The sequence below is a fragment of the Sodiomyces alkalinus genome, assembly GCF_003711515.1.
Source record: "Sodiomyces alkalinus F11 unplaced genomic scaffold SODALscaffold_2, whole genome shotgun sequence".
Taxonomy (NCBI): Eukaryota; Fungi; Ascomycota; class Sordariomycetes; order Glomerellales; family Plectosphaerellaceae; genus Sodiomyces; species Sodiomyces alkalinus.
The window spans coordinates 4,878,382-4,896,869 of NW_021167080.1; the positions used below are offsets into that span (position 1 = coordinate 4,878,382).

At 53.2% G+C, this 18,488-nt stretch overlaps 7 protein-coding genes across 7 annotated transcripts; 4 read left to right on the forward strand and 3 right to left on the reverse strand.

Annotated features, from left to right (window-relative positions):
* Positions 1-2,339: 2,339 nt before the first annotated feature.
* On the forward strand, positions 2,340-3,025 carry SODALDRAFT_322460 (aspartate racemase; the record flags this gene model as incomplete). The annotated part of the gene is made up of 2 exons (XM_028609724.1): positions 2,340-2,639; positions 2,693-3,025. 2 exons carry the CDS (start codon positions 2,340-2,342, stop codon positions 3,023-3,025), a joined length of 633 nt encoding a protein of 210 aa, XP_028469101.1.
* Positions 3,026-3,355: 330 nt separating this feature from the next.
* SODALDRAFT_322461 (cutinase-domain-containing protein) lies at positions 3,356-4,563 on the reverse strand (the record flags this gene model as incomplete). The annotated part of the gene is made up of 4 exons (XM_028609725.1): positions 3,356-3,468; positions 3,636-3,807; positions 3,900-4,079; positions 4,195-4,563. The coding sequence occupies 4 exons, from the start codon at positions 4,561-4,563 to the stop codon at positions 3,356-3,358; spliced, it is 834 nt and encodes a 277-aa protein (XP_028469102.1).
* Positions 4,564-5,480: 917 nt separating this feature from the next.
* On the reverse strand, positions 5,481-7,631 carry SODALDRAFT_357334 (hypothetical protein; the record flags this gene model as incomplete). Its single annotated transcript, XM_028613994.1, has 8 exons — positions 5,481-5,515; positions 5,698-5,740; positions 5,873-5,916; positions 6,006-6,086; positions 6,218-6,308; positions 6,402-6,496; positions 6,590-6,630; positions 7,528-7,631. 8 exons carry the CDS (start codon positions 7,629-7,631, stop codon positions 5,481-5,483), a joined length of 534 nt encoding a protein of 177 aa, XP_028469103.1.
* Positions 7,632-8,692: 1,061 nt separating this feature from the next.
* SODALDRAFT_331019 (hypothetical protein) lies at positions 8,693-9,572 on the forward strand. The gene has a single exon (XM_028611349.1). The coding sequence runs from the start codon at positions 8,898-8,900 to the stop codon at positions 9,477-9,479; it is 582 nt and encodes a 193-aa protein (XP_028469104.1). The 5' UTR covers positions 8,693-8,897; the 3' UTR covers positions 9,480-9,572.
* A 472-nt stretch (positions 9,573-10,044) lies between these two features.
* On the forward strand, positions 10,045-11,956 carry SODALDRAFT_331021 (hypothetical protein). Its single transcript, XM_028611350.1, has one exon. It carries the CDS (start codon positions 10,248-10,250, stop codon positions 11,616-11,618), a length of 1,371 nt encoding a protein of 456 aa, XP_028469105.1. The 5' UTR covers positions 10,045-10,247; the 3' UTR covers positions 11,619-11,956.
* Positions 11,957-12,011: 55 nt separating this feature from the next.
* Positions 12,012-13,627, reverse strand: SODALDRAFT_376993 (family 10 glycosyl hydrolase; the record flags this gene model as incomplete). Its single annotated transcript, XM_028614870.1, has 2 exons — positions 12,012-13,312; positions 13,376-13,627. The coding sequence occupies 2 exons, from the start codon at positions 13,625-13,627 to the stop codon at positions 12,215-12,217; spliced, it is 1,350 nt and encodes a 449-aa protein (XP_028469106.1). The 3' UTR covers positions 12,012-12,214.
* A 2,405-nt stretch (positions 13,628-16,032) lies between these two features.
* On the forward strand, positions 16,033-18,152 carry SODALDRAFT_343314 (MFS general substrate transporter; the record flags this gene model as incomplete). Its single annotated transcript, XM_028613120.1, has 3 exons — positions 16,033-16,517; positions 16,812-17,574; positions 17,643-18,152. Exons 1-3 carry the CDS (start codon positions 16,477-16,479, stop codon positions 18,150-18,152), a joined length of 1,314 nt encoding a protein of 437 aa, XP_028469107.1. The 5' UTR covers positions 16,033-16,476.
* Between the last annotated feature and the right edge of the window lie 336 nt (positions 18,153-18,488).

The following is an 18,488-nucleotide window of genomic DNA, read 5'->3' on the forward strand; positions in this document are numbered from 1 at the left end:
AATTAACGGCGACTCTATATAGAAGAATTAGCACTAAGGATATTATATAAAGGGCAGAGGCGAACTTATATCCTTATTATCGGAATCTTTATTTATAGTATATACGGTATTCTGTAGAGTGTTAGCGGCGTTGTAAACGGTAGGGGGGAGCTATATTACTTATTAGTCGCGGTTACTATATGTATAACCGGTATACTTACCTCCGAGCACTTATAAGTATAGCAGGAATACTCGTAGCACTTAGCGTTAGCGCGGGCCGTGCTAAGGCCCGATTAGTAGTAATACTTAATACTATATTCTTATTTACACTACCGAGTAGCGTACTATAAGTAAGGGGCGATACGGCGCGGTCCTAAAGGGTTCTTAGGTGCTTAACGTTTCTTGGGAGGGGGGGTCGGAGTCTACTTATTATTAGTTACGGCTAACCTCGTAACCCGTAATAATAAGGACCGCGAACTTATATCGTTATTACTATTACCTTTATAAGGGCGCTTATTAGGGGAGGCGAAGTTAGATATCTGCTAACGGTTAGCTACGGCACTAAACTATAGGCGAGGGGCATGCTAACTCATTATAACGAGGAGATACGCAGCCTAGGAGATAAGCTATTACTCGGCGATATTAGTGATACTATTATAGGACCTACGAAGTATCTCGGGGCTACTTATAGTATAGAAAATTTAATTAAAAAGAAATTAGGTAAAAGGAAGCTATAGAGGGGAAAAAAATAGTAAAAACCGAGGAATAATAGGAGGTTTATTTTACTACCCTTCCTAGGCTATTTATGTAGAAGGAACGACCCCCGGTTATATATTCGGCAGGTATATTATTTATAACGAGCATGCACGCCGGCGAGGAGCTTATAATAGCACCGCTATATAAGGGCTCCTTTATATTATTTTAGTCTTAAAAGGATCTTGGCTACTACGGATTGCCTCCTTTCGAAGGAGCCTTTAATAGAATCGAATAAAGGAGGCTATTTTTAGATTATACGTAGCGAGGCTAGGGTAATACGAAGTTATGACGGTATAATCCCGATACGACCGCGACCTCGCCGCCCTCCCGGGGGGGGAGGGGGTCTATTACGGGCTATAGCCCGCGGAATAATCCCCGGCAGTGGCCGGGACTAAGAAGTATAGACCTCCTCGTAAGGCCTATACGATCCTATCTGTACTTATGTACTTAGCCGCCTATACACCGCGCAGACTTTTCCTTTCCTCCTTTCCTTCCTTAGTTCGAATAAACTAAGTTTTCGGCCTTAATACATGAACAACTTTTGATAAGCCGCTATAATTCTAGATATATTCCGGTAGGATTCCGTTTTCCTATATAACGTCCTATAATTAGTTAAAGTATTGAAGAACCCGTTCGGAATCCTTAGTAGTCTAATAGTTCGTATCTATCTTCTTTTACTTCCTTTTAAAGTAGCTATACCGTTAAATAAACCGCGTAACCTATTATCGACTAATAGTAAGGGCGGGGTAGTCTTCTTTATCGTAACGCGCCTATAAAACCGTGTTTATAGTATTAGTAATAAACTCGGGTCGAACGGTAAAGTTAATACTATTAAGGCGGTCGATATAACGGTATAGGGCTTTTTCTTCTAGCTTTAAAAGCTTCGAATTAGGTAATCTGCGGCTAGTTTAAGCAGGGCGGCCCTAAAGGCGAGACCGGAGCTTATATCGGGGGATTTCGAAGTGACGCGCCACCGTTACGACTTTAGCGTCAGGGAATTACTTTATAAATTTAAAAGCTATAACGACACGAGATTCTATATTAAAAAACGTTAAAAGAGGTTATTATTATAGATAAAAACGCGGTTATTATAAATAGCTTCCAAAAAGTGGCGATTTAACTATCCTGGCGATATAACTATCCAGCACCAGCTTATAGGCTAGTAAGTTCCAACAAACCAATATAAATAGGGCGTGGCACGGGTACCATTTTCACCATTTTATTTATCTCCTTTTCATATCTTTTGACCATGCCCTAAACGCCCTAAACATGATAGAACACGGTTATATCCTCTCCCAGAAACCCGAATAATGCCAACGAGACCGATAGCAACGCAACGCTGAGGATATAAACAGCAGAGCTACAGCCTACAAAACACCTCCCTTGACAGCAGCCAGCTGAAGTGGGCGGATTCTAGATGTCTCCTCTCACGCCCTATTGCTGACATGGTCCAACCGTGGCTGGACTAAGGGCGGATATATCCTCCAGCCACATCACCATCATAAACCAATGATTTTCGGATGCTCCCAGGAACGCCAACTATCCCTTTATCACCTACCAAGAGACCAGATTCTACGGTCACGGCACAAAAAAGAAAAAGAAAAATGAAGACCATCGGCCTCCTAGGGGGCATGTCCTACCATTCAACCACCATCTACTACACCCAGATCAACGCCCACGTACAACGTCTCCGAGGCGGCGTCAACGCAGCCTCCCTCATCCTCCACTCCTTCAACTACGCCGACACGTCCCGCCTCTTCGCAGCCAACGACTGGGACGGCATAGCCGCCAAATTCATGGCCGCAGCCGCGCACCTCGAAGCCGCCGGCGCAGACGGCATCGCCATCGGCTGCAACATCGGCCACAAAGTCGCGCCCCGGCTCGAAGCCGCCGTCGGCCTACCCGTCACATCGCCGACTACACCGCCGACGCCCTCCGGGGACGCGGGTTCCGGAAGGTCGCGCTGCTCGCCACCAAGGCGGTCATGGATGGCGATTTCATCACGAGTAGGCTGGCGGAGCGGGCGGGCGTTGAGGTCCTGCTCCCGCGTCAGGAGGACAGGGTGGCCATCGACGCGGCTGTCTTTGGAGAACTGGCTGTGGGGAAGGTGACGCCCGAGATTACCGGGTTGATAACGCGGGTTGTTGACGAGTTGGTTGCTCAGGGTGCTGAGGCTGTCGTGCTTGCTTGCACTGACTTGCAGTTCGTCTTGACGCCTGAGAATGTCAAGGTCCCGTTGCTCGATACTTTGGAGATACATGCGAAAGGTTTGGCCGAGTGGTCGGTCTAGGCTTGTCTTTTTATAAGCATGGGAACCACAAGCTCGTCTGATCAGAACCATGGGGTCCTCTTCGGCCCGGGACTTGTTCCTCCATTGGCAGAATTCGCAACACGAGGTAAGGTACACACGTCCGTCCGTCTTTTGCACATGATCAACCCATATATTCAAGTATATCGTTTGATTGATGAGAGAACTTTGCCTGTAGGTGGGTTCAACTCGCGACGTTATCCCCGCCAGCTAAAACGAAGTCCGGAAACCTGACTGCCTGAGCCGCCTCCCGGAGCCAGGAAAGAGAGCAACTGCTGCAAATGAAATCCCCAGGACGTTCCCGTTCCATGCTCAAACGACCTTCTCGCGTATAAGTCTTACAGGCACTGAGAGTACCAGGGGTTCTGCTCCCTGCAAGTACCCTGCGAGCAGCAGGTCGGGCCGTTCCATCCCTGACCGCCGCACTGGCCCCACATGCTAGAGCAGCCAGAGGAAGGAGGAGGGTTAGTAGGGGGAGGGTTAGTAGGGGGAGGGTTAGTAGGGGGAGGGTTAGTAGGGGGTGGGTTGGTAGGGGGAGGGTTGGTAGGAGGGGGATTGGTAGGAGGAGGGTTGGTAGGAGGAGGCGAGCCACCGCTGCTCAGCCTGCCCCGGACGAAGGTCAGGGCGTCCTGGCCGTAGATGCGGCCGTAGGCCTGGTGGTGGTTCGCGTCGTTGCCCGTGCAGCAGTACGGGTCCTGGGCGTCGCAGTAGTTGCGCAGCTTATCGGCCGAAGGGCAGACGAAGCCGGCGGGGCGGGAGGCGAACTGTCTTTGTCGTTAGTACCGTGTGCCATGTGCCGTGTGCCGTATGCGATGCAATCAGGGGCACGAGAAAAGGGAGGGAGGAAAGAACTCACGCCTTGGGCCGTGCAGGTGCCCACGTTGCCTGCCAGGCCGTTGCGGTACCGCGGGCTGCCCATGAAGATGGCGGCCTTGATGGCGTTGACGGCGCTGGCGTTGATGGGGACGGCGGGGTTGGTGATGCCCGAGCCGGGATCGGTGCCGCCGCAGAGGGCGTTGTCCATGATTTGACCACCCTAGCCGCTCTTGTTAGTTGTGCGCAGGCCAAACAGGAGGCATATTGCCTCAATGTCCATGGATATGTCCGCGAGGCGGGGAAAAAAAATGAAAAAAAAAGAAGGGAAAACAAACCTGAGAGTAGCCGACCAGGACGATCTGGCTGTTGGGGCACCTCTGATGGAAGCTGTTTACGGCCTGGGCGACGGCAGCGGTGCCTTGCCTGGCCGAGTCGCCGTACGAGATGCCACCGCAGCTCGACTGGCCGCCGCAGGCAGGGTAGGTGATGGCCTCGGAGGTGGCGCCGGGGAAAGCCGCGCGAATGGAGTCCACCACGGAGCCGGCGGAGCCATAGCCCGGAGAGACGGTGGTCTCACGGGCGCCGAAGATGTGAATCTGGGGGCACCCACCCTGGCGGGGCTCGAGGGCGAGGGCCGAGCCCATGCCCAGGAAGGGCTGGACGGCGAGGAGGAGAGCGGCGAGCTTCTCGGTAGGGAGCTGCATGATGGGCTCTTTTCTTCTTTTCTTCTTCCGGGTTGGGGAGATGATACGTCCGGGCGAGATATCAAACACGGGTTCTAGGGAGAATGTTGACTTGTCGAGTGGAACGTCCCTGATGATCACGACATCAAAAAGGAATATGGATACTGCCCCGGGCTTTGTATTTATGTTTCGCCCCCCTCAGGTCAAGCTACGAAAGTATGGACTCCTGTGAGGTTTGGAAATTGGGCCCTTGACTCCTTTCGGGTTGGGTGTTTTGGCACTGAGATTGTCACGGGGACTGCAGAGATTATCCATGAATCACGAGATAGCCATCTCAGAGAAAAGTTTGTTAACCGTGCTATAGTTACATTCCGCTAGACCGTTTGACGACTCAAGGGGATCCGCGGTCGACCATGACGCCCCACGGGTGCAGTGGTTTCGTCGAAGCCGTTCCAGTCCATCCTCATTTGGGTCTCGGCATTTCTTCCGATACCAGAAAGGGTAGGGAAACCTGGGGAAAATCATGGGTCTTAAAGGTCATATACATGGGGCTGTCGCATTTAGGCTATTTATATTAACCTGTCCCTGATGACGGGTTCATGCAGAACTTCAGAAGGCTTATCTTCTGCTTCTGTCAGCCCGCCCATCCGCTTTCTCCTAGGCCGCGTTCATCGTCGAATCTCGGGCTCACCGACATGTCTTGATTTGATACATGGTCATGGAAATACCATACATGTTTGTTCAGGCTCTACCTTTGCAGTTGAGCACTTCAACGCGAAGCCTAGAAATCATAAGCCCCTTTCTCATCTACTCAACTAATTACATCACGGAGCGGAAACTGGGCCGCTGTTTGGAGAGCCACTCGGGGTCAAGGGTTCGGAACCCCCGTCTTATCCCACATCACTTGATTTGTATGACATCAAACGGAATTCAACAGCTCAGGCGATGCCCGAAGGATTCAGCCTCCCGACATCTACACAGTTGTCCCGGCATTTAGCCTACCTCTACCTGACATCAACATCCAAGCCCCCTCTGATGCATCAAGAACGATGGGGGCCGTCGGGTTCTTAAGCCACAACTTCAGGGATTCCAGAAATCCGAGTGCTGACCTTACCAGTCTAGGACTTAGGTTCAAGGCAGAGCAGTTTCCAGTACATCCGTATCTAGTCATGGGAGCGTCGTCCGGAACCAGACGCAGCTACATCGAATAGGGAGCCGTGAAGCAAGTCCTCGACGAGATGTCAGTCCTTGTTCCGGCGGTAGCCCTTGGGATGATTGCCGGCCGCAGTTGCCCCCCCCCCCCCCGGGCCCAATTCCCGGTTGATTTGACATCCGAACGGTCCGATTGACACCCCGGTACCGACATGATAGTGACTGGACAAATCAGGTCATGGCATTATGCTTGAAAAGGAATGAACGCCACAACATTCGAAGAGAACACTTGATCTAAAGCGGGGGCCTACAGGTGAAGCTTGGGAGGCTCGGAGGCATGTGCTCCTTGCTCCCAAAGCCGTATTCTGAGACATGGTTGACCCGTAGGACGACTCACGAGCTGTCTGCTGTCAATTTAGCAAGTGAACGAGTTGCGAAAAATGGAACGATTTAGAATCTTCGCGGATAGCCTATAGGACTCTAGCCAGGCTTTCTTTCATGAAACTCTCACAAGGGGACTAACCCATCAAGTTGACAATGACATAGGTAGTTGAGCGACAAAGTAGCCATACCGCAGATCGCAGGTAGGTAGAAAATGGGCAAGTTGTGTTCATCTACTAATTCGTTAGCGATGAAAAGCGAACGGAACCGCCCCACCTGCTGAGTCTCTAAATCTCCCGTCACCATAATTACGATGTAACTTGTACGTTGATACGGACCTCCGTGAATTTGTACCCGTACTTAGAAGAGACGATCCCTGCCAAACGGAACTGGCTCCGCAAAGACCTACACAGCTCATTGGCTGGTTTGGCTTGTGGTGGTTAAGCGGACCAGACCAGACCAGATGGATAGAAGTTTAGAACGCAAGTGATGTGCTTTCTCCGTAACACCCAACTCCGGAGATCTTCTTTTGGTCCGGGGATTGCCGTTACATATCTGAGGAAAATTGCAGTTTGTTAGGCATATATCATTAGGTGCATGTAAGCTACGGCTACGAAGAAATAGAATAGGTATTATAGTACGGTTGGCAATTATGCGTGCAACGAGCAACTCGATGAATCGAGTCGATTAGGCTGATTCTCCGAAAGCGTAAAGTCCGGGCTTCCACGCGACCACGCTAGTCTCGGGAACGATCGCGGCCACGCTTATCCACCTTTAGCAGGTGGTGTGGCTGAACGGAAAGTGGGAGGACTTTTGCTACAGTACAAGTACAATGTACAACGTACTGTAGGTGCCTACCTAGCCACGCTAGGTACCTATTCGTACACCGCGACTCCGCGACGAACGCTCTCTGCCAAGCCCGATAACCCGATAACGTGTGGGAGAAGAAAGCTTCTCGCATTGTCATATGAGACCAAATTGGGAGTGAAGATGCCTACAGAGTATGTTCCCGACGACCCTTGAAACTTAGAAGCATAAATTTCAAGTAAGGTTATATATGGGTGAGTGTTCGAGTGCTTTTTTGACGAACGTGCGGGACGAATTCGACCGTGCTGGTTGAGCGGCGGGTCGAGTGGGAAATCGACTACCTTAGTAGCCTTAGTAGTGTAGATGCAGCACAGACTTTCAGTACACCAATGGTATCTCGTATTCCGTAGATTGTATCCGCCGAACACCGAGGCCTCTTGTTTCCCTGTTGTTTTTTTGGCTAATTCTTTTAATATAAATACTAACAGTCTATAGTGTCCGAGCGGCTAAGCAGGACGTATCGGAATCGACGAATCATTTGGTGGTAATGTCAGTATGAAAACGGGGACTAATTGGCAATGACACTGGCGTCCCAATAATCTCTTCCACAAACCGAAAACCAACCTATAGCAGTGGCTGACAAACGTAAAACGGATATGTCCGTTCTCTCTGTCCAGATACACCGTTTGGGAATTGGCCAAGATGTCTAAGTGCAGTGATACGGGCCATATGGCAAGAGCCATAGACATCTTATGCCACTACAACATCGGCATGTTATGCATAAAGCATGTATAACGTATTGATTACAATAAGACCGCGGAGCTGGACCGAACGACTCAATGAATTTACCTGGCGTGACCATGACTTTCCAGACCAAGGGCTTGGTAATTAGAGGCTGGGTACGATGCAACCAGGGCCCAAAGAACACAAGAACACGCCGATCAAAGTACAACATGGAGTGGGATTATCAATTCTGGTATAGAACACACAGCTACTAGGCCTTAGCAAACCCTATTAGAGCCGGCCGTTTAGGCTTAAAATAGAAAGCAGTAGGGCTGGCTAGTGAACTCTATTAAAGGTCTTCTAGTAAGGAGTAAAGAAAGAGTATTTAAGCCGTAATAAATAGTCAATTATATCGGGGTTGATATATAAACGGGGACTATTCTTAGATTATTTGTTACCCGCCTCTTCTATATTCTATTGCCTCTCTAAATATTCTCTCAGGCTAGGGGTCGCTGGCGTTGTTAAGAGAGGAGATTCTTAAGTGTAAAGCTTGCTAGTACTTTTGTTTAACTATATATATTTTTTCTTGCGTATCATTTATAGGGGGTCTTACTGCCAGTAAACGGAATGAAGCGAACGTAGTAGCCACAGAGCAATATCAGCAACAGACTACTGTGTACGAGAACAATAATCTCTGAGGTAGGCCTTCGTATTCTATCAGAGGCAGCTAGTTCATAACTCTTATTATGTGATTATTTGATGGACTTCTTTTAGCGTGAGGTGGCAGCTGGAACGTTTCGACCCAGTGAACCCGACACATAGTCTTCACAGTTGATGGCTTGGGTTCGTCTTGGAGTCTTATTATACCTTGAGTCTGTAGGATATGAGCCAGACAGCCGCCTCCACCGAGAATGCTCCTGGGTAACTGAATGACTACGAGGCCGTGGTGTAAGCTCAGTGTTTCGCTTGAACCACTGACAGTTCAATGTCAAAGACTATAACTGACAATGTAGCTTTTTTGCATGCAGTGTCTCTGCCTTGTCATAGAACGTCTGCATATGCTTGATATGGTCTAGCATATTGAAACCCGTTGTTCGAGCTGAACTCATCCTCATGTTTCCAAACATCGTTGAAGATGACATTCGACGAGAATATCATACTCGCTGTTTCATACCACAAATCTAGAAATGAGCATCCCGAAATACCATATAAAGACATCTCTCTGCCCACTAAACCTCTCTCTTACTTCGATTGCAATCCAGAAAACAAACCCACCGCGTACTTCACGAATCATGGAGATGGGTCTTACGACATCCCGACCAGACGAGGCGGAGGCAGGAGAGACGAGAGGTGATATGGAACCTCACATGCAGTCTCTCGACACCCGGTCCATTGAAGAGAGCAACATGATGGCCGCGACACAGAGCGAGGCATCCGACGGATCGCGACGTCCACTGACCTCGGAAACCACCCGGGCACGCACCTATGAATCGTTCCCGGCGTTTGAATCACATGACGACCGGTCAGTCAAGAGTGGATGTGGAGTGTGTCGGGTAATCCTAGGACCACAGTGCAGTTCGGCTGTCTCGTCACTTCGTAAAGTGCTCGATGTGGATTCTTGGAAGAAGAAGAAGAAGAAGAAGGAGAAGGAGAAGCAAGGAGCTGACTCTAATGAGACACAGGGCCGGCCCCATGAAGATTCCGGACATCTAAGGGCCACCGATGCGGTCGGAGCGTGGTTTTCCACGCGGCCTCGGTCTCGGTCTCGGTCTCGGTCCCGGTCTCGGACCCGGTCTCGGTTCGGGTCATTTGTCAACATCCGCCCAACTTCGGTGTCGTCGACGCAGGCTCGTCAAAATCAGGGCGACATCTGAAAGTGGAGATCAGGGTCGGACGAAGGCGACTCAAAGTTCATTGAATGTAGTCATGTGTAGGAATGGGCCGAATGGCTAAGGCTTTACCGCTTAAGCCTTGGCCCTTGAGAGTTGAGACCCGGCGGTCAGAGAACGGCTCGGGAGAAGCCGTCAATAAATCAATAATAAACAACATGACTTTTCAACGACTGCGAAAACAAAATTGGTTGTTATACCGGCCGTGACCGTGATTCGCTTTTACCTCCCCCCCCCCCCGGCTTACATGAAAAATGATGATTGTCGTCTGTTTGGGGCACGGATTTCCGCTCATTCATGCGTTTGTGTGCCTCGATGATCAGCAAACAAGACATTTCAGGGGGTAGGCAGCTTCCTTTAAAGGTCAGCCACGACTATGACTGGCCCGTGGAAATGTTTGTCCAGATGTGAGTGCGCACTGCGGCCGTAATCAAGGACCTATCACGCATTTTCGACGGAACGTTCCATAAAGAAAATGCTTTCAGACTCCCCACTCGAGTCCAACTTTCCGACAGGTTCCTCGTCGCATCAATGCATCATCCTTCGGCTTCTTCCGTCGGCCCCGTCCATCATGAAAGGGGGAACACGCGACCAACGCTGGCGGATGCGTGACGGTTCCAGCAGCATGTTGGTGGCGTCAATTTTTTTGTTTCGTAAAGCCGCATTGGATGGAGTGTTGATCGATTTTTTCTTCTATTTTCTCTCTGTTTTGTTTGTTTTCTCTTTCACCGTCAATATAATATGCTCGAAAGAATGAATGGTGGCCCCGACGTCTCGACTCTCCCCTACCGATCCTTCGACGCTGAATCCTTCCGTGTCCGACGCAACGTTTTATCGAGTTGCGTTCTCGGCGTTGCGGGTCCAGAATTGAGACGGAAGGGCGCACGAAGAAAAGAAACGATGACCAAGAAGGTCACCATCACCAACGTCCTCGTCTTCGACGGGAATCGGCTCTACCCACCCTGCTCGGTCGTCATCGACGGAGGCGTTCTCGGAGAAAAACACGAGCACGAGGGCGACGACACTCGCGCAAGTTCGGATGCATCACCAATCTCGGAGGTCATCGATGGAACAGGCCACACTTTGCTTCCCGGGTTGATCGATTGCCACGTCCGCATCACAAAAGCAGACGATCTCGACACCCTCGCGCGCCATGGCATCACTACGGCCCTCGACATGGGTGCCGTACCCCGGGGGACATCTCAGAGCATCTCGGAAATGGCGCGGGACCAGAAGAAAGCGACGACCTACCGCTCCTGCGGCGTGCCAGCCATCGGAGCAGCATCGGACATTGCGCGCGGCATGCTAGCAGCGGCACGTGCGAGCGAAGCCGATTTCATCAGCGACGAAGCAGGAGCAGGAGCAGGAGCAGGAGCAGGTGCAGGAGCAGGAGCAGGTGCAGGAGCAGAAGAAGCGACCAGCGTGGAGCGCCACGTCAAGGACCGCCTCGCCGACGGAGCGCACCACATCACCGCCTACGGCGACCTCCCCGGCCCATCGCAGGAGCAGCTCACCCGGCTAGCGTCCCTGGCCAGGGAAAACGGCAAGACGAGCATAGCGCGAGCGACGCACTACGACGGCTACGTCCGTTGCCAAAGCGCGGGGTTCGACGTCCTGGCCCACGTCCCCGCCGACAGGACGCTCGCCCTCGACGCGGCGCAGAAGCTGGCGCGGCGGGGCGGGGCGGCGACGCCGACGCTCAGCATGATGGGCAGGATGGAGGTCATGAGCAGGCGGCTGCCGCAGCGCGGGGCGCGGCCGTGCGACTACCACCACGCGCGGGCGAGTGTGGCGGTCCTGCGCAAGGCGGGCGTCCCGATCCTCGCCGGGTCGGATTCGAACACGGCGCCGGCGTTGCGGCACCCCCATGGCGAAAGCTTGTGGTTGGAGCTCGAGCTGCTGGTCGATGCCGGGCTGACCCCCGTGGAGGCGCTGAGGGGGGCGACGGCGCTGGCGGCGCGGCATTTCGGGCTGGCCGATAGGGGCGAGATTCGGCCCGGGCTGAGGGCCGATTTGGTCTTGGTCGCGGGGAGCCCTTGTGAAAGGATTGAGCATATTCGACGGGTGAGGAGGGTTTGGAGTCAGGGAGTTGAGATTAATATCTCTACTGGGAAGGTCAAATGACGAAACGAAGGAGAAGATCTTGAATGGTCGGGATTATGATTATTTCCCGGCTTGGAACGGAGGACATGGCATACAGGGAATATACGGAGGCATTGTTTGGCGTTTTCCTCGACTTTGATTTTCTTTGTTTGGCATTTTATTTCATTTATTTATGATAATTCCCCTAATCTCGGTATGATTCTCTCGGATTAATTAGAGGACGGACAGACAGACCATTGGAAAGAAAGAATGACAGGCTGACAGCCAATATCTGCAGATCAGCGTACAAAAACACACATGCATTCACAGTTTCAACCCGGCAACAGAACGGATATTTCACACACAAATCACATGGCGGCTATTCTCTCTTCAGTGCCTTCAAGTTGACTTGATTGGAGAAGACTAAAAGGGGGGGGAATCTCAACGAACAATGCATATGTGCGGCGCATGCATGCATCTATCTGTATATACCAAAAGTCCATGAAGACAAGCCCCCTGTCACCAAGACCGAAGTCCTCGCGAGACGGGGGAAGCCCAACTCAGCCCAACCACAGCCACAGCAACACAACTAGAGAGAGCCTTCACGACGGAAGATCGTGCCCGACAGTGGTAATCCTTTACAGGCACTGCGAGTACCAAGGGTTCTGCTGCTGGCAAGTACCCTGCGCGCAGCAGGTTGGGCCATTCCATCCCTGACCGCCGCACTGGCCCCACATGCCAGAGCAGCTGCCGGAAGGAGGAGGAGGAGGAGGAGGAGGAGGAGGAGGGGGAATGCCGGTAGCAGCGGCGGCGAGGAGGGACGAGACGGAGGTCCATGCGGGCTTCTTGCCGAAGTTGCTGTTGTAGAGCAGGGCGTCGCCCTCGCCGGGGAAGGTGCTGGGGATCCAGCTGTACTTGTCGGTGAAGCCCCAGACGGTGAAGCCGATGCAGCCCTGGACGTCGAGGCAGGAGCCGAGGACGTTGGCGTAGTCGTTGCCCTGGGTGACGAGGGCCTGCTGGTTGGGGGGCATGCGGGCGTGGCGGATGTCGACCTCGGTGTAGGCGACCTCGACGCCGAGGGCGGTGAAGCGGCGGAGGACGGTGGCGAGCTGCTGGCGGCTGGGAGTGGAGCCGACAATCAGATGGCCCTGGAAGCCGACGCCGTCAATGGGGGCACCGGCGCGCTGGATGATATTGACCATCTCGACGGTGATGTCGGTCTTGCGGTCGTTGTACTCCAAGTTGTAGTCGTTGTAGTACCTTTTGGCGTTCATGTTGTCAGCGGTTGAGAGCTTGGTGGTTTCAGGGGTCAAGAGGAAGAAGGGGGGAGAGAGGAAAGGGGAGAGGAAAGGGGAGAGAGGAAAGGGGAGAGAGGAAAGGGGAGAGGAAAGGGGAGAGGGAAGAGTGGAGAGGGGAGAGGGCAAAACGTACAGCTTGGTGCTGGGGTCCGCACGGCGGGCGGCAAAGAAGGAGATGGGGAGGAAGTCGCTGTTCAGGACGCGGTAGAAGACGCTGTTCCTCCAGTTGCCGTTGTCGTCGGCAGCCTCGTTGACGACGTCCCAGTGGTAGCACTGGCCCTGATAGTGGCGCAGGACGTTGGCGATATGGGTCTCGATGACCTCGGTCAGGGTCTGACGGTTCCAGCTGCCATCACGAACCCAGGCCGGCAGCTGCGAGTGCCAGGTGAGGGTGTGGCAGCGGAGGAGCTGGCCGTTCTGCCTCGCGAGGTTGGCGACCTAGGGGGACGGTCAGCGTCAGTCGAACCAAAGCCAGCACAGAGTATGATAAGTTATACTTACGATATCGCCGCGAGAGTAGTCGAACCGTCCGCGCTGAGGCTGAAGGCTGTCCCACTTCTGACCGTTCTCGGGGACGATCTGGTCGAACTCGTCGAGATCCCGGAGGATGCTCATGTATTGCTGGTCATTGGTGTTGCCTTCTCCAACGCAAGTGCCGAAGAACTCGAGGCCGGCAGCGCGAGCGAGCCGCGCGAGCTGGCCGTTGACGGCCTGGGAGCCGAGAAGGACGGCAAGGAAGACCTTGGCGTACATTGTGATTGTCCGTTGCAAAGCTGCCGCGTATAAAGGGAGCGTTGATGGGCAGTGCAGCAACAAAGAGACCAGACCGGTTCTCTCTGGAATCTGGAGGCGGGTGGTCCGGGGATTCAAATAGAAGTCAGGAGTCAGGACTTACACGAGAGCCTCACCACATCACATCAGGCTTCGCATCTCCACGACCAGGATCCCTTTGGGATTGGCGCGGCAATCAAGATGCGGTGGGTAAATTATCACCTGGTTCTATGGCCCATCCACTTTCTCGGAGGGCAGACTCCGTGATTTCCTTTGGTGGGCCGCGCCCTGGGCATTGCCGACCATGCATTGTCCATTCGGTTCCATTTGGGGCATGGTCTTCCCCCTTTCTTGAATTACCGCCAGACGGCTAAACATGACGGAATCCCACCGGACAGAATAGAAGTCGGCAGATGTGATGGTGGCAACTGGCAAGGTAACAAGGTCCCTGGATAAACGCATGGGGTGCATGAGTTTGGCCTTTGACCCTTTGCTTCGATCTCGAGCGATGTTGCCGTCGTAACTTGCGCCCGCCGCCCACGGGCCTCGGCTCCGCGTTTTGTTGGCTAAATGAACCATGGTGTAATTTCTCAAGCCACCTTACAGGCTTATACAGTATATGGATGCAACGCTGGGGAAGACTCGCTCAACAAAGGGGATCAGCAGAATGTCGTCGAGGCAAGATTGTTGATCTTCTTTGCCCTGTGCTCTGTATGTGAGCGACGGGCCTCCACGTCGATCCGGTTCATCTGCCGAGCATGGGAGATCGATTCCACCCTGCTTCAAAGGGTACAACGTAATTCGCGTGACGCCGGGTGAATTCGATTTCAGGGCACAGACTTCGGAGCACATATAACGTGCATAAATGTCCGCTTTTTGGCTATATAGCCGTGACCCGTCCTTTTAAAACATGGGGAGTGTCTGCCAATCAAGACATACCCTTTCGTTACACACTCCCGATTTGGATATTGAGGAACGTCGCATTCCATATCCCCAACCAGCAACTTGGTGACTCGGATCGTGAATCCTGTCCGTATATGTATTAGTCTCCGGGAACCAGGGCGCTCCCAGTTCTTCATCATAGCGCACTACAGTCTACGGTTACCGCATCTGGAGCTGTGCTAACCACATGCACGGAATGCTTCCTCGAGAGGCCTAGAAGACGGAGGAGCCGGCCGATGGCATTGGTGGCGGCAGAGCGGCAGACTGCAGTTGTTTGTCTAGTTGTACCCTACATACTGCGTACGTATTGTCTCCCAGCGTACAATTACTGCATGTATCATATTTGCCGGCGTAATGACGCGGAGGGGTTCAGGGAACTGGTCACGGGGTGTTGGCCTGTTAGAGCACGTCTTAGAGACCTCCGCGTCAACGGTCAGACCGCTGAATCCAGCTTGTTCGTGTTCAATTGTTTCAACTTTCCTCTGCTTCGTCCGGGGGAGTCGACGAGTCGACGACTCTTCGTTATGAACATGCAGGACCCCGCAAACCCCGGAGACCTTGCATACCTCCAGGTTCTACCCCAGAATACAGAATACCCGGTTAAGTCTGGTATCTCTACGAGCCGTGCCCCCCACCCTTCGGCGACCATAATTACCTGGTTAAACTTGTAAGTTACCTGGAGGCAGCAAGCATCGGTTGCAAGTTACAGCTTGCCCGACAACATGCTTGTTAGTTCATCACCATCACATTCTGATTCCTAAGCCGGTTCATACGGTATACCAGTTTACCTCAGCTGGGATTAGACAATCTCTGAATTCTCTATCCGCAGTGCTGACGGATGGAACTTGTGGGAAGAGTTCACTCAACCGTATAAGTGTCTTCATGTTCACGATGGAGACATCTGGAATCAAGGCGAGTGCCTTTCCGTCAAAACTCCTACTCCACCTGCATTCCCTTCACACTCTGCGAATCTTAAGGCCAACTGTGACGTGCTCTTGTTGAAGAAACAGTGCCCTGTGCCCTCTACTCGGCGTATTTATCGCGCCAGGCATAATTCATGTGGGGAGCTTAGGAGTGCAAGATATCGAGTCCCAATCCCAAGAGCATGGGTTGGTGCACCGCCATTGATCGACGTCGGGATTGTCTCTTGAAGTGATCTTCACAGCCGTGGCAGACTACACGTGAATTTCCCTGGTTGATCGCCAGCGCGACGAGCATGACGACCGGGCGAAAAATGCACATGGCATGTCGATCGAATACGGTCGATACGGCAATTCTTTATTTCACTTATTTTTTTCTTCTTCTTTTTTTTTTTTTTTTTGAAAATAAAATAAAACCAGAAGGAAAAAGAATATAGATGGGCACTGAATAGGGAAGAACAACAGAAAAAAAGAAGAAAAACCGAAAGGGGAAAAAAAGGGAAAAGTAAAGGGGAAATTAAAAAGGACCTCTATACTCTTATAGTAATTGAAACGTAAAGACTCGACTCCAGTACAGAGAGACTCTATAGTCTATACAAGGAGCAAGATTTATCTGGTCTGCCATCTGTTACCTACCTATTCACCTTCACCTCCACCTTACCTTCACCGAACTGACCGAAGCCCCGACCGTGTCCTGGCTTACCGGATACCCGGACCCGGACTTGACCCGAAGATCGGGGCCGAGCCCCACCTATGTCCACCAAGTCGGAGATTTTCATCGGCAAAACCTAGAGGCTAACAAGTTCTGAGTATGGTCTTGAAAAAAAGCCCGCAGGACCCCCGTAAGCCGATTGTCGCTCGGACTTTCTCTTGTCTTTCTTCCTTTCTTTGTGTCTCGACAACGGACATGACTTTCGGGAATCGGGAATGCCGCATCGGTGTGAGTCGTGACACTGCACACCGGATACCATGGCGTCGGATATCCAGAAAAAACACCCGACGATGCCCGAGTCGGATCCGAAAGGGGCTGATAGTGACACCCAAGGTCACGACATGGACCCTTCCTGCAGCCCCAAGGTTCCGACTTGTGTAGACCACGACCTGCAAAAGCTCCCGCTGCCTCCTACCAGCGACCCATCGGGAGCCACAGGCAGCCAGACGGCCCAGACCCAAGATTCGAAACACCAAACGGTCCAAACCCCCGATGCCAGCCCACGCACACGCCGCGGCGCCGCCGATAGCGAAGAGGCCGAGGACGACGGATACGGCACGGCCCTCGGCCGCCTAGCCTCAAGTCCCACCAGTGCCACGGCCACCACCCGAACCCGCTCCAACTCCACCCTCTCGTCCCCGCTCCCGCCCCCGCCCGACGGCGGCCTACGAGCCTGGACCCAAGTCGCCGCAGGCTGGCTAGTCCTCTTCGCGACCTGGGGCTACCTCAACTCCTTCGGCTCCTTCCAATCCTACTACACCGCCACCGCCCTCCCCACGCACTCGCCCTCGTCCATCTCGTGGATCGGCTCCGTGCAGGCCTGCCTCACCACCGCCATCGGCGCCTTCACCGGCCGCCTGCTCGACGCGGGCTACTTCCGGCCCACCTTCGCCATCGGCGCCGCGCTGCAGCTCACGGGCATGTTCGCCATGAGCGCCGCCTCCGACGGCGACTCGCCCAAGTACTGGCACCTGATGCTGACGCAGGGCGTCCTCTCGGGCGTGGGCGCGGGGATCCTCTTCACCCCGAGCATGGCGCTCGTGGCCACCTGGTTCGGCAAGCGGAGGGGCTTGGCTATCGGGCTGGCTACGACGGGCAACTCGATGGGCGGGATCGTGTATCCCGTGATTGTGCAGCAGCTGATCCCCCGCGTGGGCTTCGCCTGGACAGCGAGGGCGCTGGGGTTCGTGAACCTGGCGTGCTTCGGTCTGGCGCTGGCCCTGATGAGGACGAGACTGCCGCCTCGCCGCTCTGGTCCCGTCATCGACTGGTCGGCCTTTGGTGAAGGGGTGTACGTTGCGTACGTTGCTGCGCTGTTCTTCTTTTGTTGGGCCAATTACTATACCTTCTACTATGTAAGTCTTTTCGATCTTCTACCTGTGAGTACATGTACCAAGTTAAATTGTAAATGTGCTTGTTTTAGATTGCATCCTTCGGAATCGAAAGCCTGGGCCTCTCGTACGGCGACGCGGCCTTCCTCGTCGTGATCGTCAACGGCGCAGGCCTCCCCGCCCGCATCCTCGTGCCCATGCTCTCGGACCGCATCGGACCCTTGAACGTCATGTCCATGTCGATGATTTGTATTGCCACCGTCATCACGTGTTGGCTCGCCGTCAGCGACATCCCGGGGCTCTACGCCTTCACCGCCGTCTGCGGTCTCGTGTCGGGCGCCGTGCAGAGTCTCATGCCGACGACGGTGGCCAGCATCACCAGGCGGCTCGACACGGTGGGCACCCGGTTGGGCATGTGCTTCAGCATTCTGTCGGTGGCGTCGCTTACGGGCCCGCCTATCGGTGGTGCGCTGCAGTCGGCGAGCGGCGGCAGCTTCACTGGTGCGCAGGCCTGGGCGGCTGTTTCGGCTCTCCTCGGCGCTGCGTTTGTCGTTCTGGCGAGGGGGTTCCGAGTTGGGTGGAAGCCGAGAGAGAAGTGCTGAGACGTGGGGTAATAGAATATTAGAAATATCACTTGGGACGTCCGGGGCTTTAGGAATATATTGTGTGCGAGTCTTTGTGGGAGTCGTGCCTTTGTAAATTGTGGCCTGTAGATCATATAAGCACATGCACTTTACCACTCCTGCTGCCCGTCAAAACAGCACGAGAGAACCGCGAGCATCAACGGCATTTGTAAGACATGTGGGTGGTATGTACGTGTGTCTGCGACAAGATGTTTGGTTGTTGCATCATTGCATGTGGTCCAAGATAAATAACATTGAGACTGCTGGCTAATATGTCTCACATGGTCTTACATGTGAAGGATAATATAGGACGAG

Coding starts and splice junctions, on each gene's coding strand:
- SODALDRAFT_331021 (XM_028611350.1), top strand. CDS start 10,248: ATGAATGGTGGCCCCGACGTCTCGACTCTCCCCTACCGATCCTTCGAC.
- SODALDRAFT_331019 (XM_028611349.1), top strand. CDS start 8,898: ATGGAGATGGGTCTTACGACATCCCGACCAGACGAGGCGGAGGCAGGA.